Source organism: Callionymus lyra, chromosome 3 (assembly GCF_982586985.1).
Source record: "Callionymus lyra chromosome 3, fCalLyr1.hap1.1, whole genome shotgun sequence".
Lineage (NCBI taxonomy): Eukaryota > Metazoa > Chordata > Actinopteri > Syngnathiformes > Callionymidae > Callionymus > Callionymus lyra.
In genome coordinates, this window is record NC_141820.1 from 27,733,485 (window position 1) to 27,760,891 (window position 27,407).

At 39.7% G+C, this 27,407-nt stretch overlaps 1 protein-coding gene across 1 annotated transcript in view; it reads left to right on the forward strand.

Moving 5' to 3' along the window:
- The first annotated feature begins 264 nt into the window (after window positions 1-264).
- hmga2 (high mobility group AT-hook 2) overlaps window positions 265-27,407 on the forward strand; it is a 33,499-nt gene continuing 6,356 nt past the window's right edge. The window contains exons 1-3 of the mRNA XM_087786065.1: window positions 265-974; window positions 1,580-1,666; window positions 7,359-7,409. Coding sequence (XP_087642191.1) covers window positions 864-974; window positions 1,580-1,666; window positions 7,359-7,409 — 249 coding nt within the window. The 5' untranslated portion in view covers window positions 265-863. The remainder of the gene's footprint in view (window positions 975-1,579; window positions 1,667-7,358; window positions 7,410-27,407) is intronic.

The window sequence follows — 27,407 nt, forward strand, 5'->3', positions numbered from 1 at the left end:
TCACGGAGAACTTGTTCACGTTCTTGTTGAGATTACAATGAAACCTGCTGTCATTCATTGCACTAAAATAAATACTTCTGCTTCATCGAAATGCATTTTGACACCAGAATACTCACATTTCCTGCTCCTGTGTTGTTGTCTATATTTTGCAACACGTGTTTTTCCTTCAATTCCTTGACATGGGTCGAGGGCTCGAGTGGAAACTCGAACAGAACTTTTATATTTTAAAGCGTGAATGGTCGTTCAGTGGCGTCCAGGATTCCATTGAAACGTGTGAAAATGTGAATTTAATTCATAAAAGCGGAGCTGCCATGCCTGGCTCGGCTCCAGCATTCCGGCTCCTCTCTGTTTTCTCTGGCCGCCCTCCAGACCTCCTCCTCCTCCTCCACCCTCCGCCCCACCGTCCACCCACGGGAAGGTGATTTCGTTCTTTTCTTCCTTTTTTTAAAACCTCATCCTCATTGAGTTTTTTTTTTTTTTTTTTTTTTTTTGTTTCTCAAGTGGGCTGTGGATGCGGTTCTTATGCCCACACTTCTCAGACGGTCCGTGCCGAGCTGTCACGCCTCGCCGCTGCTGCTGCTGCCCGGTGCCGCGGTTCTCTCGTAGCCGAGTTGGAGTCGCTCTCACCCGGCGTCTCGAACTCCGCGCTCCCCCTCCTCCTCCTCCTCCTCCTCCTCCTCCGCCTCCCTCGGTGCTCTCGTTTCATCGGCTCCACCGTCGCCAGCTCCCGCTTCACACGGGAAACTTTCCAGAGGACAACTTGCCGCTTAAAGTCGGTTGACAACCTTTCGTTTTGATCATCCATCTTTTTTTTTAAAAGCCCGTTTCTACCGGGGAGAAGTTCAGCGGCGGCGCCGGTGATCATGAGCGGACGCGGGGACGAGGCCGCGGAGAGCTCCGGCTCCCAGGAGCCCGCTGCAGGGGCCGGGGAGCCGCAGAAGAGGAGGCCGGGGAGACCGAGGAAACCCCAGAAAGTAAGTTTAAATATTATTTTCCGGGCTCATGCTGCACCCCGTCTTTATATCTTACCTCTTTATGAATCTAACTTTCAATGACATTAGATAAGAACTGAATTATTATTTATAAAATCAGTATTTTTAAATAAAACATTTTTTCTCCACAATTTTCCAAAAATATAAAGGGATTCGTGTTTCACTTTCGCTCAATCGAGTCATTCAAAGATTCTTCGAGTGTGTTTTTGTGATTCATCAATGAGTCACTTTCCCACCAATAAACTTAAGAGAAACACACAGTTGTGCTGCGGCAGAGTGCATGTTTTGAAAAGCGGAATTATGAGTCAATCAATGCATCTTTGTTTGTCCACACACACACACACACACACACGCATTGTCCTGCGCCTCGCTCTTGACCTATAAAGCAATGATCAAATGTGAGACCACCAGTAAATGAGCAGACGCTTGAAAGGGTCCTACTCTAGTCGGAGAGAGCGGCTGGCACAGAGTGTGCGTGTGTGTGGTATGGTGTGTGTGATGAGATGGGGGGGTAGGGGTGTAAAGCTTTGTTTCCTGTCCTCGACACCCATGTCATGTCCCCCCCACCCCTCTTTCCTCTGCTTCAGGAGCCCACTGGAGAGCCTGTCCCCAAGCGACCGAGGGGCCGCCCAAAAGGAAGCAAGAACAAGGGCCCCTCAAAGGCGACGCAGAAGGTGAGGAGTCTCGACTGCACAACGACTCACACACACCTTTAACATTTTTTTTTTTTTTTAATCTTTGCCCAACATCCTGAGATCCTGCGTCTTCAAATGAGGACATTTTTGATAGTTTGACCTTTAACCTACTGGCAACACAACATTCATAAATGGCAGCAAAAGCAACAATAGTATCAATAATACAGTTGAAAGTAAACTGTTGACAATTAAGGACATGTATTTATTTTCCCTTTTTTTTTTGGTATTTCAAAAATTTCAAATTGACAGAGAATTAGCAGAATATATACACTTGACAAAAGCTCAGGTCACAAGAGGTCAAAGTGTACGCACTGATCACATTTACATTTCAGCTGAGAAAACCAAAGGGCACGATTTAAAGGGAACGATCCGATTTTTAAAATCACATCTTAACACCTAAAAGGCTATAGGAGAGAAATTGAATAAGAAAGTTGTCAAAGATAAACCTATAGAACATTTAAACCGTAGACAGGTCATGTGTGTACGACTAAATGCTTCATATTATTCACATGTTTCAAACTCATGGCCACAAAGTCATTATACGCGGCCCGCAGGATGGTCGGCGCAGATCAAAGTTAATGTTTACGTTGATATTTTGACCCATAAAGATTCCAGTGTTTAGGATTAGATAAGGGACGGATATTGCATTTATTGATAACAGTGAAACGGATAGTCGTGTTTGGTAAAAGACGACAAACACAATAGTAGTTAAAAAGCTTTAGCCTCCCTCACTTAAAGATGTTTTTGTTTTTAATTTTATTAAAGTGGAAGTCTGATCTACCTCGCACACATACACAGTGGCTCAAGGATCTTATACACTGTATGTTTGTGGCAACACTACAAAGTTTGATCAATTGTGGAAACTTCTTTTTTGTTTAAATTAAGGGAGCACAATTTATATTTGAACCAGAATGCCCTGATAGTCAATTGCCATATTTTTTTCACTAAGGCAAGTATTTGTACATGAGTGTATGTATATATGTGTGTGTTTATCTATATAACCATTTATTTCTTTTTTTGTGTGTTTAAAAAACGATGCGTGGCTGATTTGTCTCGATGCTATTTTTTAGTTTTTGTTGTTTTAATATTGGAAAATTCGCTATGGACTAGTTTTTACTTTACGGATTCCGCGTCCGTCTTATTGTGTTTGTATTATACGTGATTTTTTTTGTCACTCTGCATTCTGCAAAACTCAATAGAAAGATGTCTTACCAAAAAATGGAGCCTTCAAAATTAAAGAGACAGAGTCTTACTTTGTTTACCCCTAGAATAGATGGACATGTTTTGAGTTGTGTTACGGGTTACTATGACAACAGTCTGCAAATGTGTAGATTGTAGTTTTTAACGACCTTCACAAAGTCCAGTTTTAGGTTATTACTTATCAAAGCCAGGTTTATATAGTTTATATTTATTGAATAAGGTCAACATCGTGGCTCCAGTGGAGCTAGCATTAGCTGTGTCACGATTTAGCATTAGCACACATGTCAATCATTTATGCAATAATGACAACGTCTCTGATTCATCCATTTTTATTCCCAAAACAAAAAAACAAAAAAAGAATTATTCAACATAACGTAAACAACTCAACATTTAAATCTTGGTCAATTGTTTAGGACAAGACCCTTTCACCGGAGAAAGGTGCATTTCAAAAATCTGTATAACTTTTAAAAAATCATAGAATACAACGTTTCAAAAAAGCTTATACTATTCGGAAAAATGAAAAATGAAATTAATCATCAATCATGTTTCACCTCCACATGCCTCAAGAGTTGAACAGGCGATGTTTCTGAAAGATGGAAGCGTAAGTTTTTATAGAGATGAGTTTACTGAGAGGGGGTGGGATAAAGAGAGAGCAGTTTGAAGTGAGATTTAGATATTGATCATATTGTAGTTCGAAAGCGAGCGGGAAAGTGATTTTATTTTAGTGAGATGAGTAGTTGAAAACTTTGTTTTTTATATCTATTAAGTTTCACTCAAAACCATTATGAGGAAATAATTTCAGAAGGGTTTCAAGTCCTACCACAGCAGCTTAAAAAAATATTTACATGCCAATGAGCAGAAGAAAATGAATATTAAGTCCGAGAGTGAAATTTTTTATGATTGTACTGTAAATGTGTAGAACAGCTCAATTGATCATCTCTATGCATCTTTGCATCTATATGCTGAAGTCAAGACCAACTTTCCCCCTCGACTGAAGACATGAAAATGTAAGAACGTACGACACTCAATCGCTGTGATGAAATAAAGCCAGGTATAGTAACGTCACCGCGGATCACGCTGATGTGTTTTCACTTATACGAGACCGCTCGCACAAGAGCTGTTTTCACGGAGATCAAAGAACCCGAAAAACGAGTGAACCATAGACAGGTTTAGGAATTTCACAGCGACATCTCACCATGTGCTTGAGTTATGAGGCTGCGCCTGAGATCAGCCATGGCAAGTCCCAATGTCGTCATCCGTTGTGTAGACAAAGCTCTGGAAGTCTGATGATGACAGCAGCTTCAGTAATACCTTGATGTCCTCTACTACTGTAAACTTTCCCAGCTCTGTGGCTTCAAATCCATCAGCGCCAGCTATCTATTCTTGTGCTGTTTGAGAAACTTGGATCTCACCAGGATCACACCCCTCAAACAGAACTGTTTTTAAGAGCGACTTGTGAGGCACATCCTCAGTACATTGTGGCCTAGAGGCCATGTGCAGCGCTTAACCCGTATAAATGTGGCCCCCAAAGAATCAGAGAGAAACTAAAAAACAAAACTGTTAGTGGTTTCCAAATTCATGTCCCTTTCATGTACACGTTATTGTACTTGTTTCTGTTTCACGAATCAATGTCATTATTTGCTGTTCCCTTGCTTCCCCTTATTTCCTTATTATCTTTCTTATTTCCAATAGTTTTTCTTTCTTCAACACACAGAAATAAATTGTATTCTCTGATCAGGAAGAGGCAGGTGCGTGGTTTGGCTTTGTGGTTAGAGAGCTTCACACTTATTCGTAGCACTTCGGTTATTGAAGGAAACCTGGGAGTTCAACTTCAGTGCCCTGAGACGGAGCTTCAATATTGGGTGCACATAAGCATGAACCCCTGCTTACGGTCTAAAGGATATTTTAAAAAACAAAGACGTTTTCCTATATTTTATTACTTTCTTTCCCATTTTGCAAATACTGGTCTCCTCGTGTAAATGCATTGTATTCACTTAGCAAGTAATTTGAATGATCAAAATGACCAATTGTCTACTACACAAATGTATATGGAAAAAAAAAACGTAATCGTGCCTTTCAATTATATTTTCACAAACGTGTGAAAAGCCTCTCCAACACCAAACCACCTTTTTTTCTATTCGTTATCCAGACTTTTCCCTTGGAAAATGGAAACAAATTGAGAAATTGTCTTTTTAGCAAGGAGCTTTGAAAAAGACCAGACCAGATTAAGATGAAAGATTTTACAACATTAGAAAAGATGTTAGCAGCCGGCAAATTCCCAAATTCAATTAAATACATTAATGGTGTGTTTCCTGCTTCATCAGTTGGCTGGCCACTCTTAATCCAAGGGAGGTAGATCGGGGACGAGCACGAATTCTCCGCGGAGCAACGACAAATTTCTTGTGAACATAATATGCAATTTAAATCGTAACTTTTATTAAAAGATACATACTTTTGATTTTCACTGGGATCCAACACCAATTAAAAGCTTGGGTCCGAGCAGTGAATGACTTTACGTTGGAACTGTATCAAAATCCTTAACCCTGAAGCAGATTCAACGTTGTAAAAAGTCGACTTTTGGGTTGAAGCAAATGCTAAACAAAGCATTACAGACAGTCAGTTCTCTCTGAGCTTCCTCAGAATTGCTGTGTCACTCAGGGTTTTAAAACTAGCTAATGATTAATTCACGGGGGTATTGTCTTTCAGACCATGAAATCTCCACATAAAAAATGCAGGATCTCAAACCCAGTGATTACAGCGCACAGATTAGTCCACCAGCAATTTAGGATGTCATTATGAGCGCAGCCTGATGATAATTACTCTGTAACGAGGAAGCATCCGCTCTTTGCATTGTTGTTTTTAGGGGCGACGGCGCCACCGAAAATTTATGCTGTGTTTAACCGTGTCTACGTGGTTACAGCGCAATTCATTGTCTGAAATGGGCAATTTCGTTGTAGTCACTAGCCTTAACACTGAGACACAATTTGTTTATTACTTTGTTTCTTCCTCAAATTCATGCATTTATACTTTGTGGGCCTTATTCCCATAAGCCCTAATAAAAGGATGTCTCTCATGAAATATTTGGACCTTACAAAGTCATGAGTTGATACCCAGGTGTTTTTAGCTGGTTTGGTATAAAACCCCGGGTTATCCGTCATAACCCATGTTATGACTTCATAGGTGTAGATGCACTTCCTGCACTGACTGTTTTGATTGTCTGTGAGGCATATGCTCATATTGAGGCTCAGCCGGGGTAGTGGGTTACTGGAAGACGTTTAACCAAACTCCCCAATTGGTTAAAACCAAGGCGCAGACCCGCAGGCATTTATCAAGGGCCGTCAGCTCTTTCAGATATCAGCGTCTACAAGGGACCCACAAGTCCAGCAATGTAGTCAACTAGGGCTACAGGCTTGGAGAGTACAACCAGCATCAACCATTGAGTGGTTCACTGACCTTGTCTGGAATTTTTGGAGGTCTAGATGGAGGTTAAGCAGAAGTCTCCTCCAACATGATACCCTACAGAAGGACCAACGAAACAGCCACCCCCCACAGACTACCACCGGGATCATACCCAGCCTGTCAGGGATTCTCTGTTATCTAGTGCAACAGGCTGCCTGAGGTTGGCCTTAGACCTCTAAAAACAGACATCCAGCATTGCCTGAGCAGGAAAGTTTAAGCTGTTTTCACACGGTGGTCCTTCTCCTGCTGCTGGTGTGGCTTGATACAACTGAACTACCATGGGAGTTCCCGTATGTGCCGCAAGTTGCTCTTTACCCATGTAGCTACCTTTTCCTTGATATATTAAACTTTTGTGAAATAAAGATTATTAGAAATGGACGCGTGCCATAGACAAGGGTTAACTCAGAACAGAGGTCGGGTAGTGCCATAAGGTGGTAATTTTTTCTTTTAAAATCGAAAGACCTTAATTGTCATGTAGCATATATAATCAACCTAATCGGTTTTGACCAAGTTGATATAATCACTGAAATAACAGGTCAATAGAAGGTGCCCTGAGATGGACAAATGTGGTTCACGTCTCAGCCAGGCTTGTTGGGGTACGCCTGGCCAAATTGTTACCCAAAGCCACATGCCATCACTGTCCCTGGCTGCTTGACAAAGATCTCACTTTGTTTTGTCAGCCAGTTCTCGCCACAGTGCCCGGAATACCTCTAAATATTTAATGGTTTTCTGGCACTGCTTTTGTTTATTGTAGGTGACCAATAAGGGGTATCAATCCCTGTTGGAATTGTCTCTTGTTTCCAGTTGGCTCCACTTAACCCAAAACACAACAAACTTTTTTTTTGCACTTTACTGAGGCCAAACAAACATGGACTATTATGATGCAGTCTCTTTGTGTGAGGTGAAAAGAATGTGCCGGATTTAATTGTGTCAATTAATTGAAATGTGTGTTAAATAAATTAATGAATGTTTTTCATTCATTTATCTAAGAGCTTCTTTTTTGTGTTCACAGAAAGCGGAGGCTTCTGGGGAGAAAAGACCCAGAGGGCGACCCAGGAAATGGGTGAGTCAATTCTTTTTAACTTTATGGACTTGTCTGGACTTTAAATAAGGATTCTACAGATAGAACCAGGATCATGAGCAGCAAAACCAAATCTTTTGTGTAGCATTGTTTGCTAGCTCTTTTCCACCTGAAGTACAAGATGTTTGATGAAGAATCAGATCATCAAGTATAAACGATCATGAATACATTATACTGATTATACTGTCATTCAAACGTATCTTTAATTTAACGGTTCAATCATTCCATTTTAACCTAGCAACGCATGTTTGGGATTCATGTAAATTGATCTATACCTTGATCTTTTGACATGTATATAGTTGTGATCTTTTTCCATATTTATAACTAGCGTGTTCTCTGGCTACTTTGCCACATTCTTTCTCTTTACCCTTGTGCGGTCTCTGGGTCAAGGTGACCCGGTGGCCGAAAACAAATGTGTCTGCGGTATCCCGTGTGTTGTCTCTGTGTGAAGGTGAAAGACCTCCCTGGCTTCCAGAAATAAATTTGCAATGGTGGTCCTGTACTCGGTCCGTTTTAACCCAATGCAATGAAACTGAAGTGTACAGGGAAATTGAAGGGCGGGAGGTTAATCTCAGGACTGTAAGGAGAAATTCTAGCATATTGTTGATCAGTAATCCTTTGCTGCTGATAAGTTTGTTAGCAGACCAGCAGAGAGGCTGTCTCACAGCATTTGTATTTGTTGAAGGAGGGACCGTCATAGGCTTTTATTTTTATCCGTCCCATGACTAGTTACACGGCTTGTAACATTTTAGCCACTCGTGTGATTGAGTCAAACAATGTCCAAAGAATGATTTATTAATGGCTGTGGGGATTTAAATGATGGTGTCATCTGTTTGGGCTTGTGTTATCAGTCAAACAAGGCTTACTCTCCGTGAGAACATTAAATAATTCCTCTGACATCCCCTCAGTGTTTATCAGATACAAAGCAGCAGGGTTGATTGATGGCGGCGGGCGAAGACGGCCTGCTGTGCCACCCAGATGCCTGTGAAGGTCTGGAACTCTTCCACTTGTTTTGTGGTTTCATAGTCTAAGAAAGAGAACAACATGAATCAGCCCAGAGAGACATTGGCTTGTCTCGATATGTCCCCCCAAAAAAACAACAACCGTTTGCACATTAGCCATCTTCTCCAGCGACCACACACTGCTGGGTTTGCTGCTCTTATCAGCTGTGTGCGGCAGCTTTCAAGTCTGTTTGAAGAAAACCTAGAGTGAGTAAACACACAAGTCGGTTCACATGCTCATGTTTTCAATCTTCTGCCTTTTAGCCTTTGTCAACAGACACTTACCACTTGGGAGGCCAGACAAGAGTTTTCACCAACCTTCTGTTCAATAATTCAATAGATGTTTTTATAAACATATATATTCAGACTTTTGTTTTGTTATTTAAAGAGGCAATATTCCTGTTAGTACCCAATAATATAATTCATAAACATGCTGCAAAAGTTCCCTTTTTTTAACTTTAAGTTGAATTAGAAATAACAGCCTTTAAACAATTTCAGTGAGTAAATATGTGTATTAATATCAAGCTACATTTATATACATTTAATCCTATTTTTTTTAACATAACACCACAAATAAATCAAAAAGTGATTCATGTCGTCAAATATCCCGGAGCAACACAACAAATGGGCCATAATTTACTACTTGTGCCTTTAACTGTAACATTAAATAGCGACACCGCCCAATATGTTTTAAAAAATACTAACAAGGCAGAGAAGAACTACAGTTGAAAATGTTTGACAGTGATTGAGAATATTACAATTGTACATGTATGATGGATACAAATCAGAATTTATTGGTATAAAACTAAACGTACAGGACAAGACTGAAATAAAATACTCTATGAACCTATGAAGGTTGTCAAGAAGTGCAAGAATGTGTATTTTTAAGGAAAGTTGGTCATGAAGTGTTTGTACTCGGGTATTTGGAGAGGCTGGCCCAGAGAAAGTTTATTGTAAAGCCGTTCTGTTAAAGCAGCAACATCAATAAATCAATGTGTCGACTGCGTTGCAGCCTGCCACTGAACTCTTGGACCGAAGCGATAAAAAGGGTTTACAGCAGAGCTGCCTTTGTAGCGCAGCATGCTCATGCTTGTACGTCGCAGGTACGCTCACCTTCACGGCGCTCTCTCCACGTTGGCAGAGCAACACAGAGCGTGCCGCGTACTGTATCCTGGGAAGGGTGTACCTCAGCGAGCGCCGCAGGGCTCACACTAACTCACATGACAGTCAAAGGCGCCGCCACAAAGCTGCTTTCCCGCTGTCCGCAGACAAGAGAATGTTTAACTAGCGCAGCACTCAGTCAAAAAGACAATTTGTCTCTTTAGATTGTAATCTTATTTGTTACGCTCCAACACATCCTACCCGAAAAGAATTGAGGACAAAAGTTCATTGTCTTACTTTGGTTTATTTGTTTAACTATATTTAACAGTGTCAGGCCTCATAACTTCATGCTCTGACTGCGACCTTTCTCTCAACGCTTAAACCTCAAGTTCCCGAGGCTAAGTCTGGCCTGGCAACTCATGTGGATAAAAATGAAAATATAAAAAATACTGAAGTTAAAGTACATCAAAAATACCACCTCAGATCTTGATGTACTCCAAAAGGATTCCATACATCCATGGTTCGACGTTCCAGAGCAGTTTTTCAAGCCAATGAAATTACATTTTTACAATAATTCTACATACTTTACAAACACTGGGAAAAATGGGAAATTAGATTAACTCGTGTTGACGAAAATCACACTTAAAGCTTAGCATTCAAGAATCAAAACAAAGAAAAGGGAAAGATCTATAGCGGTGTCTTGTTAAACAAAATCCAAGTAGTGACCATTTAATATTTCACTTGTTTAAATGAACAACATTCATTTGAAGTTGCGAACTCAACGTTTCATATCTCAGTAACGGTGACCTGTTTTCAACAGCGCCCATAATTCTTTGCCGCCCAGCCAATCAAAGCTGTCGATCACTTTTGACTTTGCAACATGAAAAACAGTATTGCAGCGACCAATCAGCCGTCACTTTAAAGAGCAGTGCGTAGTAAGGCATCATCGTAGTTTGATGTTTTCAGCGCTATCTCTGTGCTTTTCTAGCAACCTTGTTGAAGTTGTGTATTTTTGTACATGTTTTCGTCACACTTGTTTTCTCATATATCTACGGGGAACAAGACCTCTCGGTTTGCCGCATGTGACACGTGAGAGATCCGTATCAGTTCTTCAGGCATGTCAAATGTGTTGGTGCGCAGCACGGCTACATGCCTAATGCAACACACCTTGTTGCAGTGAGAGTATTAGCTCATAGTTCCAGCGCAGCAGCAAAGTATGAATACAAAAGAAATTTAAGTCACACAGCAAACCCTCTTTTTGGACATTATAGAAGTTATTAAATATGTGGGGAAAAGTCCTGATTTCACCAAGATTAGAAAGAAAAACTAGAAAAACACTTTAAGTACTTCGCTGCTCACTCAACGTATGCCAGGTTCATGGACGTACGTGAAAGTAAGAAAGGTCAGAAAAAAAATACAAACGTTTGTATTGGTCTGCCCAAATAAAGGTCGAAATATTTATTAGTGACGAAATCGTGAAATATAAACAACATCTTTGTTTGTCAAACTTGACCTAATTCTTGTGTTCCCCCCAAATAAATCCTTAAAGAAGTACTTTGGCTGGGTAAACAAGGCTGCGTCCCTGGACATTGAACAGTCCTTGGTTGGCGTTTTTGACGTCACGCCCTTGAAAAGCAACCTTGGCTGGATTCACAGTCATGAATTAAGACCTGGCAGCTGTTTCACCCCCATATTTAAGCAGATCGAGCTTAATAAATACAGGTCCGTCCTGCTTCTTTTAGGGCAATTATTCAACAACGTTAGCCCTCGACATGCTGACTGTTGGCAGCATTACAACAGTACAAATTAAGAGAATTCATGAGACTTGTTTATTGTTTGTTTTTTGGATTTTAGGCTGTAAATGTAAAAAAATTCCGTTGCTCGATTCTTCAGAAATGACATTACCATTATTAGGATTATATCACTAATTCAAAGCTTCCTCTTCTCCAAGATTGCTGTTTAAAATAAAGAAATAAAAGGTCTGTACCGTCATGATGAAATGTCACATTTTTCAACAACGTTCAAATCATCAATTTGAAGTCAAATATTACTAAATTGTTATACTTCACAATAAAAATGCCGGCCAAACTTCAACACAGCAAAATCACAGGATTAACTAGACAAACATTCTCACTTCCTGATTCAACTTCTCTAATATTTCAGTCGCGTCACAGTTGTAAACATTATCAAACGTTAGCTGATCAACTTGGAGCATGTTTGTCTGAAGAACTGTTGTCCACACACACTGTCTGCCTGCATGTGGGACAACATAGTTTACAGAGGAAGTGCAACTTGAGTTTTGCAACTCACAGAGCACATGACATGGAAGATAACCTCTGTGCTGTCTGGCGGAAAGTAGAGCAGCCGTTCTCTTCTGCAGCACATTTTAGGGAAAAGATCTGGTCCTTCAAATAACAATTGACATGCACTTTTTAAACAAGATGAGTCGTCAATACTATCTTAAAAAATTCAGAGAAGATTCACCTGCGTACCAGTGTATGGATCCTATTTATGTTTGAAACATTCAGATAGTTTCATGAAGCAAAAGCTTTACCTTGATGTGCCGTGTGCATGATAGCAGCGTTGACTAAAAATGCAGCATGAGTTCTCTGAGTGGGAGTGAAAGAAGTGAAGGACATAGTTGTGTAGTTTAGATCGTGCGACTCAAGATGTCTATAGATGTGCTTAAATTGTTTTGAATTATAATTCTTTCAAAGTAATTGGAGTGATTCATTCGTTTCTTCCAAGTATGATGTTGATATTCCACGAAGACATAATTCCAAGTACCACACGAGGATCACATATGTTCAGGAAAAGTCTATATAAAATCAATAAAATACTACAAATAAAGGCAGTAACAGTTGACTTGAGATACCAACTACGTTATGAATTTGCGGGAAGGAGCAAAGTTAAGACTACGAACACAATAGAAATGGAAGAACTGGATCCGTTACCTCAAAGAAACACAAGTTATTGCTTTATAAAGCTTCTTAGCAGAGGTATATGCTGTCCCAGTCTTTTTGACAACTAAACAATATCTGTAATATTGAGCAAACCTTCCAAAACAAATGTCACAGAGAAGTTTTCTGTTCAACTTGCTAAGAGTTATGTTTTACAGGGATTAAGATTTTATGCATGCTACCACCAACGCACAGCTGGCAGGAACTGCTTGAGCATCAGTTTCGCTGGTCCAAGGTCAGTTCCTAATCAGCAGATCTTCCTGCACTGTTTGGCTGCGGCTACTGTCTTGTGTGTGCAGGTGTTGATACAGATACGAGCCCCTCTGCCAAGATGACCAGCTTCCTCTGCTAGTAAAAAGTTAAGGGGGAGGCTTGCTGCTTGCCAATAGATTGCATTCATCGGCTCACTTCCCCTTTTCTCCTGCCAAATGGCCGCGCTCCATTAGATTTTATGCGCTGGTTCCTGCTGGCAAGCGAAAGTCTTTATCCTCTGTTTGCAGCGCTGTTACAGTAACACATTGGTATCCTGGACATTTGGCTGTTGGGAGCAATTTCCTGTTGTCGTGGGGGAAAACAGGGAAGTTGTACAGACCCGAGTTGGAATTGTGATCACTTGTTTTTGAGAAGTTGATGGATTATATTGTCGACAGTCAACTCAACAAGTACTGGACAGCTACCCTAATATACTTGTAAGAAGTGATTGACCTACATTAGTTTTCGTGCTTGAACATAACCTTGTATTTTCTATCACTCCATCCCTAGTTTAATTGTAATTTATAGTGAGATAATAGTGGTGGTAACCTAAAAAAGAGTTCCCCTTTCCCATTGATCAAGGCATTCCAAGAGTTTCTTGGTCCAAATTTCTACCTTCTACCATTTGAACATGATTATTATTTTAACAAGGATGAGGCCACTAAGACCTGAAAAGAGGAATTAAGTTATCCCCGTTCATGCTGCACACAAATCCTGGGTCAATAAACATGAATAAACAGTTTATTAATAATTAATTTGTATTAACTAATCTGAAGGGGAAACTAATGTTAAACTCCAACTCTCCTGACTCACTCTCATGTTTCAAATGTTGAAGTCTTCCTCTCTAAGGTGCAGTAAGTCTCTAATCATGACCATGTTTTGAAGTTATTACTTTATAAAGTTCTCCCCCGTATGAAATCTCGGCGAAGGAGAGGTTACGAAAGCTGTAATCTCGCCCTGCTTTATTTGTACAACAAGACCCTTGGAGGTGGAGACTTACGGGATTGATGACACGAGGTGACAAACCTTGATGCTTGACTAATCACAGCAGAGTGGGCTTGTTAACTAATAGGATTTCAAGGTTTAAAGGTTTAGAAATGTTTGTTCTAACTGTAGTAAATGCTAATTTATACTTACTAGACACAGCTCCAACTCAAAAAGCAGTACAAAGACACAACATCCTTGTCCTCAACAGAACTCTGGGATGAGCATCTTATGTAAACTTCCAGTGTGTGAAATTGTACATTTAGAATGAGAAACAGGAAGAACTGATGGATACGACCGATATGAATGTCGATCTTTTTACAATTTCAGGCCTGCAGGGGTCAATTTAATTCCAAGACATTATGTTTATTGCCATCTACGATAAACTATTGAAGTTTTGTGTCCATGTCCAATCGCATTTCCTATAGTCAGAGATTACAAAGAAGTCTTTTCAAAAGCTTGTTTGTTGTAGTATTGTTAAAAAAAAAAACCTGGATACAATTGGAAATAGTTTTATGATGCACTGCGTTTGCATTCATTATATTTGTGTTGTCTCATGGATTATATACAGCTCATAATGTGACTTTTCTCTTGAGTGTTTCTGACAAAAAGGTTCCAATGACTACGGTTATGTGAAGCTGGAAAATGAATGTAAACACTGACCTTGTCTGACCATGTGAGTGATTTTTTTTTAAATTTCAGGCTGAACAAGTCTTCGTAATAATGATAGACATTTACCTGAAAAACTGTTACTCAGGGTTGAATTACTTCTATCTTGTTCTATGTTTGTAAATAATATTAAAAACTAGGAGAAAAGTACCCGAGAAATTTTTGATGTCTTATACCTACAAATGACAGCGATAAAATTACGATAGATAATTAAAATCACACACAACTCTTTTTGTCTAAAACTTCTCTAATGTCCTTTTACTAATTATGTGTGAACCCTTACTAAGCCTAGCCATGACATACCTCTGTCAAGAAGCTCATTTCACAAGGTTATATAAAAACACAGCATACCATTAAATCAGCACTATTGTACAATTTAACATAAATGTAAGTATTTTATTCCTTTATCAAGATTTGCTCTCTTACCCCAGGATTGAAAAATAATTTACCTTGCAATCCAGTCACGTAAGCTTTGCTGATTTCTAAAGTTTGTGAATCCTGATCATGTTTCACCTTATACCCCCCAGAAAAGAACATTCTAGCAAATGATTCTGCCACTATCTTGTCTTATTATCAATATTTCTTGAATGTTTCATTGAAATACACTCACCTGTTTTTGAGTTATTTACAGTAGATAACAGACAGACATATTAAATCGAAGATCACATGATGTCCTAATAATAATTTATTATCAAAGACACACACATCAAGCCAGAAATGGAATGCACTTGTGTAAAAGTTCAGAAAAAGCTCTGTTATCACGGGAGAAACCCAACAAGCACTAGGCTGAGATAAATAAAACGGTCATTTGTCTGGTTACATTAATCAAAAACGATTTACAGTCACAGACGCTGAATTAGTTACAGTACAGAGAAATAACCTAATGAACAACACAATGAGTAAAAAAAATATATACTTTAAAACATTGACTAGAGAATAACGTTCTAGTAACTATATCATAGTGTTGTTGCAAATTACCATCTGGATCCTCTAATTTTTTGAAGGATATGTTACTTTCCATCAAAGTAACTGCAATGTGATGATAATTCTCTTCTTCATTGACAATATGTTGCTTAAAGTACAGAAAAACTACAGCCACCTACTGGCCAAACCACAAAACTGTATTTAAATATATTATACAAATAATAGAAGAGCAGTAGTACTAAATGAATCTCTGGCTTTTTTTAAATGTAAAAACAACCGCAGAATTACAAATCTTCCTCAACATTGGTCTCGCTCGGCTTCTCTCTCTTCGGGTTCGTCAGTTCCTGCCGACCACGTTAAAGAGGACTTCAACACAGTCGGCTCTTTGTGTGGACGGCTCGGCGTCACACCCAGGACACACGCATGCCCATCTATCTCTGCCCATTCAAGGCCTCTTTGGTGTAAAGAGAGGCCAACGTGAGACTATTACTCGCCTCTCTTAAACCAGCGGAAGTGACTAAGTGAAAGGAATCACAAGTACTGCGGCGGGAGAGTTGAGGCCACGCGGTCCTTCTAATACGATCTTGGCCGCGGGTCACCGGAGGCGGATGCCAAGCTTTCCAATCAGGAGCAGGAGAAAGAAAAGTTGAGGTGATGAGTGGCACTATTAGGAGTTAGTCCAGCAGCTTTGAAAAGTGGCTCGCCCAGGAGAACCCTCAGAAAACTAGCTTCCCCCTACTTTTTTTTTTTCAAACCTGCATGTGTGAGGCGAGGGGTAATTGTGCTGTTGTGATCAGTGTCAGATGTTAAAAAGCTTTTTATAGCCCTGGAATGGCTCATACCGAAAATATTGAACTTGGCGTCTGAGGATTCTTGGCAGTGGATCATCTGGCAGATTGAGTCAGCGGTTGAATCAGACCTGCGGTGAGCTGGACCCTGCTGGTGTGCATGCCAATGGCCAGAAACTCGAAACCAAAGTCGCAAACACTCGGACCGGTCTTCGCTGAGCGGAGGTCGCTTCCAAAGATGTGAAAGTTGAAAAAGTCACTAATGATCTTTGAGAGGACGTATGCGCAAAGATGTTGGAAGGCTTAAGAAAGCAAGTGAGGGAGCTCCAGAGAAAGTATGTTGCATTAGAGCGATATCTAGTGGTGCCTGAGCAGATTGATAAAGGTTTGAAAATCACCTCAAATGACTTGTTCTTCGAGAATAAGTTTATACTTACACAAGTCTCAGACTATTATCGACCTATGATCATGATTATCAATGAATAATCTGAGAATATCAAACATCTCAGAATCTTTGCCTCCACAACAGCTGCTTTTAAACCATCTGAACTATTTTAGTTCTTCGGGAACCAAATCATTTTAGCACTTGTTTCAACAGCAGGAGCTAAGAACTAAATCCTGTGGTCAATGGAACCATTTCTGCTTCAGCTATCGAGGTTATTTGGACCAACACCAAATGATTAACGTTTTGTGAGTTACAAAAACTAAAATTTGAGGGCTCTCGCCTAACGAAGTCAATGTAGAGATCGGTAGAAAACTGTGAGGCCGTTTATGGTTGTGTTTCTAGAACGGATGGCGTTGTAGATTCTCAGAACATTATTATTCTCATTATTTTGTATTATTCCACACACACTTCCGTTTCCCTTTTCCCAAATTCTATTACATTTTTCTCTTCTTTATTGTTGTTAGTCACTTCCCCCCCCCTTTTTTAATGTTATTTGGGCTTTTGCACATTAAATTCTTACATTATTATTATTATAAGGTGCAGGCTTCGGATTAGCCAACCGTGGTGTTTGCCTCTCCCTGCTTGGTTTCATTATGACGTATAATGTTGTATTATTTTAATTTATGCAAGGTAAAAAAAGTCGAAACATTGGGATTTCTATCAAACCAGCACACAATGGGATAAGTTTATTTGGAACTCAAGTGAGAAACACTTGAACGTAAAAAATCTTCAACTTTTGTATTTGTTCACAATACAGCCGAATGCTTTCAGCTCAGACATGTGGTCTGATGTGAACAACCAACATATCAGTACTTTCTTTACTTTTCCGTACGCAATGTAACTTCCGTCAAGTCTTTGAGGTGAAGGAAAAATGAAAACTTTGATCGCATTGTCTGTCCCGACGCTCATTTTATTAGAGTTGCTGGAGTAAAAACATGACGTGTTCTTCAAAATACTCAAATGCAAACTGCATGAGCGTAATGTGCAGAAGATAAAGTTGCAGGCCTTTGTGGTTTTGGCCGATTCGGTTCCTGTTCATTCCAAACATTAGAGCTAATTTAAAACACACCGCATTCTTTGGCACTACAAAGCCAGAGAAGAAAGTTTTTATTTTTAGAATGAAGACAGCAGAACATGGAATTTTTTCTTTTTCCTTTTTTTTCTTTTACCATGTTGTATCTGATTGAGATAATGTACCAGCTTATATCATTCACCTTCAACTTCACCTTCACCTTCACCTTCTCATTTACCTTCACCTTCACCTTCACCTTCACCTTCACCTTCACCTTCTCATTCACCTTCACCTTCACCTTCACCTTCACCTTAACATTCACCTTCACCTTCTCATTCACCTTCACCTTCACCTTCACCTTCACCTTCACCTTCTCCTTAACATTCACCTTAACATTCACCTTCACCTTCACTTTCTCATTCACCTTCACCTTCACCTTCACCTTCACCTTCACCTTCTCATTCACCTTCACCTTCACCTTCACCTTCACCTTCACCTTCACCTTCACCTTCACCTTCACCTTCACATTCACCTTCACCTTCACTTTCTCATTCACCTTCACCTTCACCTTCACATTCACCTTCACCTTCACTTTCTCATTCACCTTCACCTTCACCTTCACCTTCTCATTCACCTTCACCTTCACCTTCACTTTCACCTTCACCTTCTCATTCACCTTCACCTTCACCTTCACCTTCACCTTCACCTTCACCTTCACCTTCACCTTCACCTTCACCTTCACCTTCTCCTTAACATTCACCTTCACCTTCACTTTCTCATTCACCTTCACCTTCACCTTCACCTTCACCTTCACCTTCACCTTCACCTTCACCTTACCTTTACCTTTACCTTTACCTTTATCTCCTCCTTCACCTTCTTCTCCAATCGGCCTGCACTCTCTTCTTCACCAACTCTATCAATGTCTATTTCTCTGATGGATTAGCTTCCAAATATTTGCTAGAATTCTCAGCTAAAATTCCTATAATGCACTGCAACATTTAAATTAGTTTAAAAAAAGAGATTTAAAAAAGGAATTGATCAGACAAATCTTAAAATCCCTTTTTTTCATCATCATAAGTGTCAAGTGCAAGATCTACGCTGATGGTGTAGCCGATAGAAAAACAATCTTAAAATATATACTTGTTTAGAGACATTCTCTACATAGACTTGATTTTTTGCACATTTATTCCAGAGTGAGTTTCATCAGCCCGGTGACTCACTGCAACTAAGCGTTTAGATTATTTTGAAAGGGAACAATATGTTCTTATTTTACTCCACTTCCTCTCCTGCTCCCACTGCACTTAGCTGAGTATGTCAATTGGCAGGCTCATACAAAATAGTTTTAGATCAGTTGTAAATACCTATTGATAGTTCAAAAAAAAAAAAATGTCCGCTGTCTTCCATGTATTTGGAGCTGGTGGTCTATCAAAAAACACTTGTTTTTATTTAGAAATCTTATTTACCACAAGCTTTATTACCACAGACTCACCAAATCTGATTATTATTATAGACCACAACTTGCATTGTGGTGAATCATTCCACTAGTCTGCTTGAAGAAAAGGATAGCTATGCTATGCTAACCCTATTGGCGGAAACTTTTTTTTTCTCAAATCAAGCAAGTTTAAGAGAATTATGATTATTTATAGTGGCGCGATGGTCGCAGTGCACGACCGAGCACATGTCTCGGTTATTTTTAGTGTGCTTCCCGAAGGCTATTTCTGTTGTTTGTAAGAGGGAGTGAAGGCGAGACCCCTGAGATCAGAGCCAGACACTGAAAAGAGTCAGGGGTGGGCAGTAACTTTGCCTCATTTTCGACATTCTCAACCCCCACGTTTCAACCGCTGCTGGCCTGCGACGCCGGATTCCATCCAGCAGAGGTGTTTGTACAGACAAGAGACTTCCACATGAGGAGTTCTCCAGCGGATTTCCACAGGTCACCTATGCCCCCCCACTCTCTTCCTGCTGCAGCCTGTGGAAGAGTTTAATCATTTCACTCTGAGTCCTCAGCTACAACAACACGAGCGGCTACACGTGGATGTGAAACACAGTTCAGTTTAACCCTGCCACCGCCAAGAAAAGATGACACTGTCTGCCTTACATTTTCCATCATCCCTAAATGTAACATCATCAGTTAGCTTTAAGATAGGATGTCTAGCACGTCTATTTAAGGACTCTGTTCGTAGTGGTGCAAGGAACTAGACTAGGTCATGGGAGGCCAAGTCCTACCACTGCTTGGGGCTAAGACAAGCCAAGACCGCACACACAGCTACCGCATTGAGTTCACTGAGGGGGAGTGAGACAGCGATTGTACTTCATGTAGAGTGTTCATGAAGTCCGGAAGCAAGTCGGTGACAGAAGGCAAACTAGACCTACCACGGTAGCTAAAAAACACCTTGACTTGTCAGCCGTTAGAACAACAGCATAATCAAAGTTCAGGAGTTCAAATACTGCAAGAAGAACAATGGACAGATGCGTTATGTATAACCTGTGTAAAGTGTATATAATATCAATTATTTCAGACCACAGTGTAAATAACGACCATTTTGCTCACTGGACACTGACCAAATGGTTGTAATGTTGTAATGGAGCAACAGAGGATTCACAACAATGCAGTTACACTTGCTGCTTTAACAAGTGAGCAGCGGTTCAATCAGATAAGTAGAAGGCTTTAAACTTTCCTTAATCAAGATGGAACTTGAGAAAAACACAGAATTTATAGACAAACTAGTTTCAGATCAGTAATCAATACCTATTGATAGTTGAAAAACTATCCTAGGGTTAATCTTATCTGTATTTATTTGGAGCTGGTGGTCTGGAATGCGTTAATGTCCAACAAAAACACTTATTCTCATTTATAAATCACTATTAAACATCTTGTGTTGTATTTTTTTTTAGTCAAATCTCATTCTACACTGATTTTTAAGAAAGTCAAAACGACTTGTTTTGACTAAATTGTTCACATATTCTGCCTAAATTTTTTTGATGAACTTTATTACCACAGACTCACCAAATCTGATTATTGTGTGGTCGTCATAGACCACAACTTGCATTGTGGTGAATCAAACCAAAGATTTTTCTCCAGTTTCTCTGACTCTAAAGACAGTCTAAATACTTTCTTAATGTATTCTAGCCATGCAAGTTTTGCTAACCCTATTGAGGTTGCCGGTATAGGAGGTGATAATACCAAACAAACTCAATGTAAGAGTAACTTTTGGTTGGTGTTACGTGCAAGCATCACTGTGGACATTTATTCATGTTGTTCTCTCTTTATCCTCCATTAAAAAAGATGAGAAAAAACTTGTAAAAGCAGATATCTACATTGGTTCATTTTGAGCGATCCTTATCTATTGCCATATAAAAGATGAATGAAAGAAGCAGTGATGTTTGTTATTCATCCACAACAAACCTTTGTTCCTGGTAGAGTGTGTTATTATCGTCTGTAAAATACAAGCTGTAAGAAAGTTCAGACAAAAGTCTTACAAAGATAAAAAGCCAGCCAAGATAATCCTCCATCTATTCCAAAAAAAAAACCTTACACGCCCAGTTTTCAACTTGATGAATGACATTCTGTTGTTTTACTGTTGCATGAATGGAGTCATATCTGCAAGGATGAATAAATCCAGTGCAAATATCAGACTCTGGAAATCCCCGGAGAGGAATTTAAGGTCATCTCTGGTGTCGACGGCTCAATCATAACACACAATCTTAGGTTACTTGCCAGCAAAACATCTTATATTCACGAGTCCCTCATCAGGTATGTTTGAAGGGTGGGGGGGGAATAGGGAAGTTGCTCGACACAATCTAAAAATAAACATTTATAGTGGCGTTACAGAAGTAGAGCACTTAGAGCGACCCCCCTTAGTCACTGTTTGTTTTACACAGGAAGCTCCACAGCTGTCCCGGGTTGTCCCGGCGCTGGATTTTGTTCTTTCCCTTTCACAATGCGCCTCCTTCAATTCCTTTAAATAGATATGGGCATTTATGTCATTAGAGCATTTCTGCTACCACTATTATGAGGCAGGAAGTCGAGCGGCTCCAGGCACGACAGGTTAATTCACAACATCTGCCGCTGCAACAAGGAAGAGCGTAAGTGTGGGGCTTCCTCCTCGAGAGCGTAGTTTAAAACTAAATAATTCATGGATTCAGACATTTGATGCCCAAATCAACTTCTTTTAAAAAAAATAATTATGGAAATAAAAGAGCTTCAATCAATACACTGTGGGTTCTATGCAGCTGGTGCCATTTTCTTTTTTCTATGGGTTTTTTCATTATGTAAAATACATGATCTAAGACGAATATTAGAATTGTCATTTGAGCAGCCGTTTTTCATAGAGCAGATTAATTCATCTTTACGAACGTGTAACAGAGCAAAGTCATTGTATTTGAGATGCAAATGACCTCATAACATGAAATGTTTGATAGCATAAAAATGTCTTATTGTTTGTTTATTATTATAGCTTCATAAAGTATTGGTCTAAATTTTTAAATGGCATCTAAGGTAAAAACCCAACTCTCCTGACTCATTTAAATGTTGAAGTCTTCCTCTCCAAGATGCAGTAAGTACCTCATCATGAGGATATTTTTAAGTTATTACTTAGGTTCTCCCCAGTCTGAAATCTCGTTGAACGAGAGGTTACGAAAGTGGAGTCCATTATGACGTACTATTGGTCTTCACTCCTCCTCCAGCCAGTTCACTCCCACTTTGTTTATACAACAAGTCCCTTGGAAGTGGAGACTTCCCGGATTGATGACACGCAGTGACAAACCTCAACCAATTGACTAATCACTTCACAGCAGAGAGTTTCGTAAAAACAGATACATACTAACTGATGAGTACAATAGAGGTCTGAGATCAATTTAAGAGACACTTAATATATCAACACAGTAATTGCCAATTAAACTATATAAAGGTACTGTTACAGAGTAGTAACTTTACCGAAGGAAGTCCACAGCTAGCATTGTAAGCTAATATCTACGATAGAAAGTACAGCATTGGGTCGAATAAATAAAACCTTTTTCTCAAAATAAGATATATAAATACTGTTGATTTTATTTTATAAACATAAGTTTGATTTCAATTAAAAAAGCATCTTCAGAGCTTGTTGAAAACCCATGATTTTCCTTGATAGTTATCAAGTGAATTACATTTTCAGATGATTATTTCTTCCCATGTAACACCTCTGTCCAACTAAAACCCCCCTTTTTTTTCATTCCTTAAGTTCTGTCCACTTTTGCTCGGGAACACTCTGGGAACAGATTTCACTTCAAACAGTGGAGTCTCCTAAATGGAGCCAGTCCAATTTGTCTGTGCCTTTCTTTCCTTTCAGAACACCCCCACCCCCCCTCATCCACCCCCCCCCACAAAAAAAAAAAAAAATCCCACTCAACAAAAGGCAGCTTGTCTGCTTGGAATTTTCCACATTCCTTGCAACGACAGACAGTTTTCTCCTCTACAAAGGGCCCTTCGGCAAATTCCCCCTAATCGCTGGGTTTAGTCGGTCCTGGTTGGTGCAATTCACAACTCTGACGGGACGAGCAAAGGTTGAGTGTTGAGCAGTGGACGAGATGAGAGAGGGGCAACTTCCTCCAAGGAATGCTGCGCTCCAGGCAGCACCGCATTTGATATTCATTCGACCTGATGGCGGTTGGGCAGCAAGAGCTGTTGGGTGGCCCCGGCAAGTGATGATGATGATTCTCAAGGTAGTGCGATAAAGTCAAAAGGACAACACTCTTGATTGCAACAACCCATTAAGGGGATCAACTTTCTTCACTCAACCTAATCCACACTGAAGTCCTTAACTGGAACCAGTTAGCTTAATGTATCAAATAAAAACAGACAGCTTTCAAGACACACCCAAAATTCGGGAAAGAACATTGTGTTCTTTTCCAACTTGACCGTGGTCCTTCATGTACAGTCTCCGCTCATGCATGAGGCTTTAACCATACGACTCCACTAGATCACAGTTGAGCACTATCCTTCGCTTCTCTTAACAAAATACTAGAACAAATTCTGCTTTTCCAACATCAAGATGGTCTGTCAGGTATAGCGTTAGCTATGATGATGATATTTTAGATTAAATGTACCACTTTGCTAGTCAGAAAATGGTCAAACTGGGTTCAGCTTGATAGGGTACAATAAAACCCCCAAATCACAAACGAAAAATAAAATGAGCCCAGTAAATTGAATATACCTTTTTTTGCACAATAAGGCGCACCTGATTATTAACCGCAACATCAATGTACAGGTATAAGTTCATACATATGGCGCACCAGATTTTTATTCAACATACCTCATAGTTACATGTTACTGTGATGACCCAGGAATAGTTTGTGTTGGCCAACATTACGTGCACTTAGTTATTAGAGAGCATAAAGTTTAAGATCACAAGGTTTTTTTTATGTACCTAGATAAAGAAACGAATGTGAATCATTACGCAAAGTAATGCAACGGTGCCTAGTGGAGTAATATTATGGCACTTCGTGGAGTAATACAACAACGCCTGGTCGAGAAATACTTAGGAGTCTCGCAGGGTAATACTACGTCGCCTCGTGGAATAATATAATGGCTAGTGGAGTAATACTACGTCGCCTCGTGGAGTAATACAACGGAGCCTGATGGAGTAATACAATAGCGAGTGGAGTAATACTACGGCGCCTCTTGGAGTAATACAATGCCTTGCACAGTAATACTACGTCGCCTTGTGGAGTAATACAATGGCTAGTGGAGTAAAACTACAGTTTTTAGCAATGTTTACCACATAAAATCTTTTCAAGGTCACTAATAAAGCTTACTTACTGACCTTTTAACTTTCTTATGACCAGAATTTGCACAGGTTATAAAGTGCAGAGAAATTTTAAGGTTTTTATATACGCTTAATAGTTTGGAAAATATAAGTCAATTAAATACTTTTTCTTACTTACTTAAGCATTCCAAGATGTAGCAATGTTGTCCATGTATTGAAGCAGCTATTTTTTAATGATGTTCTTTTCTACGTAAACAATGGAGAGTCTGCAGAAACTGCGGGTTCAGTGGATCAGAGTTTTTCTAGGAAGTACTAGGACGATAAAACGGTAGACGAACCAAAGACTGGTTTTGTAAACAAATGCATATTTCAAATAAATATTTCACAACAGCATTTTTATACTATTCTGACACTCAGGGGATCCAAAAACTCTATTTAAAGATCTGTACATGGGGCCTTTCACTAGTGCTGGTTGATACAACCATATACTGTACATCACAAAATAACATCATCGTGGTTCAGCCCTATCTTTTTTGCTCATAAACAATGGTCTGTTAACGTTTAGGCTCTCAAACGCAACAGAGACACGTTGATTTAATATGAAGGTTTAATTGAGGTTGATGATAAATGTCTCATCTTCCTTATCTCGCCTCCTCATTGACGGTTTTATAGTTTCCCAGAGCAACAGCGCATTCCCAAGTGTTCCAGTCAGATAAGTCAAACGGTCACCTCCTCAGAGCTCTCTGTTAGAGCAACTTGTTAAATTTTAACTCTTTAAATGGGAAGCATTCCTGGTTTTCACGGCCTCCTGCTCCATGCCGGGTTCCAGCCGAAGCATATCCCATTACCAACCCTTCATCCATGCAGACGTGTGTTTGTGGAGGGATTGTTGAACTTAGTTGTTCAAATTAAAGCTTCGGCTTCAAAGGAGGTGCAAAGGTTGGTGTGGTCCAGTAACGGTTAACCAGAACAAACAGCAGCGACTATCTTATGAGATAATTAACACTCGGACTGCAGGAACAGCCGAGCGGAAACACCTATGTACACACATTAGACAACCAGGCTGACACGCAGTCACACAGGCAGGGAAGCAGATTAACCTTTTTTGACCCGAACATTTTGGATTTTTCAGACATGTTTGTTAAGTGGAGGTTGGGGCTGTCTGTACAATTTCACCCAACAGCTTGTTACCTCTGCCAGGGAGGTATATAATATACATTAATTTTTAAAAATGATATTTCTTTAAGAAAATGTTGATAATAGAACATGTATGAAACTATTGTATGGGTGTAATTCTGGATTAGCATCTTTATCCACAATTCTTTTTAGTCTTTGTTGAAGAAAAACTTTTATTTTACTTTAACTTTCAACAGTTTATTTATAACATTTCAGGTTTATTAATATCAGAAATGTGTCTTATTTTTAAGAAATGAAAACGATTCTGTAACATTAATCTGTAACTATAACACGTCAAGAAGCTTGTTTTGGTAAAAAGAATCATTTATTTGGTCTGTGGTGCAGAAAAAGTTGGGGTTTTCCTGTTTATTTTTACTTAGGTAATGCTAAGTAAAATGAAATTGTTTAAATCATATAAATATTTATTTGCTAGAAGGACAATTTTAATAGTAATAATAATTAATGATTGTTGAGGCTGTTTTATATTTATCAACACATCACATCATGTTGTGATTTAGCGTTACATGTATAACTTTCAAGGTCTTTAAAAAACGAAACCCGTCAAAACGGTAAATCTTGGTGAATGTACAAAACGCCACTATTGGTAGATAGAAGTAACGCAGTAACTATAATATTAGCTGGAATTATCATAAGAAACAATATGATTATTTTTCTGGGGACAATAAGTTGACGGATCAAGATAAATTTGCTCAGTGGAAAATCTACTTAAGGCATCACTCTTCAGGTTTTTTCACTTCACGAGGCTCAAACTCGCACAGCTTATCTGTGTCTGCAATGTGTGTGACTATAATTGTCATAGTTGTATTAACAACATGCTCGTGAACACCGTCGTTGGCTCGGCGATCTCTAGGTGGGTGCTTTTGTGAATGGCGTGCAGGGTTCCCGGCAAGGCGAAGGAATTTTTTTTCCCTCTTTGATCAAAGGAAGTCTGCTGGGTGGTTTGTGGAGCTGAGACCCCGGAGCCCTGCATTCTTGGAGTACTAGATAGATTGGGTTTCATCCGTGAGGGGGGTAAACCACCGTGCTTCTTACAGTCATACTCTACCTTGCATACCTTCCAATGCTGTTTGTGCCGCCTTTGCACTATTACTCGGGCTGCTCTCGGAATCACTTGTAAGACTTAGCAGCTGTTGGGGCCCACCACTGATTCATGGTGTCAGAACCAGGCAACATCAAAATGCTTAGATTTCCCTTTTGCGTCGTGGAGAGAGAGAGACTCTCCGTGGTTGGTGAGAGAGAGAGAGAGAGACATGTTGTTCGACCTTAACAGGGATTGAGTTTCACTGATGGTTATTTCCAAATACTTGGTACCAGATGCAACACAAGTCAAGCTTTATAGACGACTCCCTGTTAAGCACCAATGATTCCGTACATGGAAGTGGGAAAACCCCAAAAAGTTAAAGCGCTGTTCCCTGAAAAGATGTTTCAGCAGGGATGAACGATGAACACGAAATGCTCGGTCTTGAAAACACACTACAAATAATGATTCAAGACAAATTCTTTCTGTGTATCATGTCTTCATCTGCAGTTTTAAAGGCGTTTTCAACCAATCACTTTCTTTTTATGTGGGTGACATAAGGAGCAATCAGCCAGTGGGGATTTTTTTAGTAGTTTCAAGGTTAAAATCTCAAAGAGAGCAAGAATTCTCCTACAGTACGATATTTTTTGGCTCCCTCAAAAGGAACAGTGTAACAGCATTGTCGTGAAAGCAGAAGTGTGTCCCGGCTCGCATGTGTTAACAAATCATGGTGTTCCATCGTGTTCTTAAAAAAATATTATCAGTCACGATAGAAATGATTGCAACGAAAATGCCGTGAAAGATGTTGGTTGTAAATTTGGGACGGAGGCGGCAGAGTAAAGAAGGGAATATCGTGCATATTTGTATATAAAATACTCTATTACGA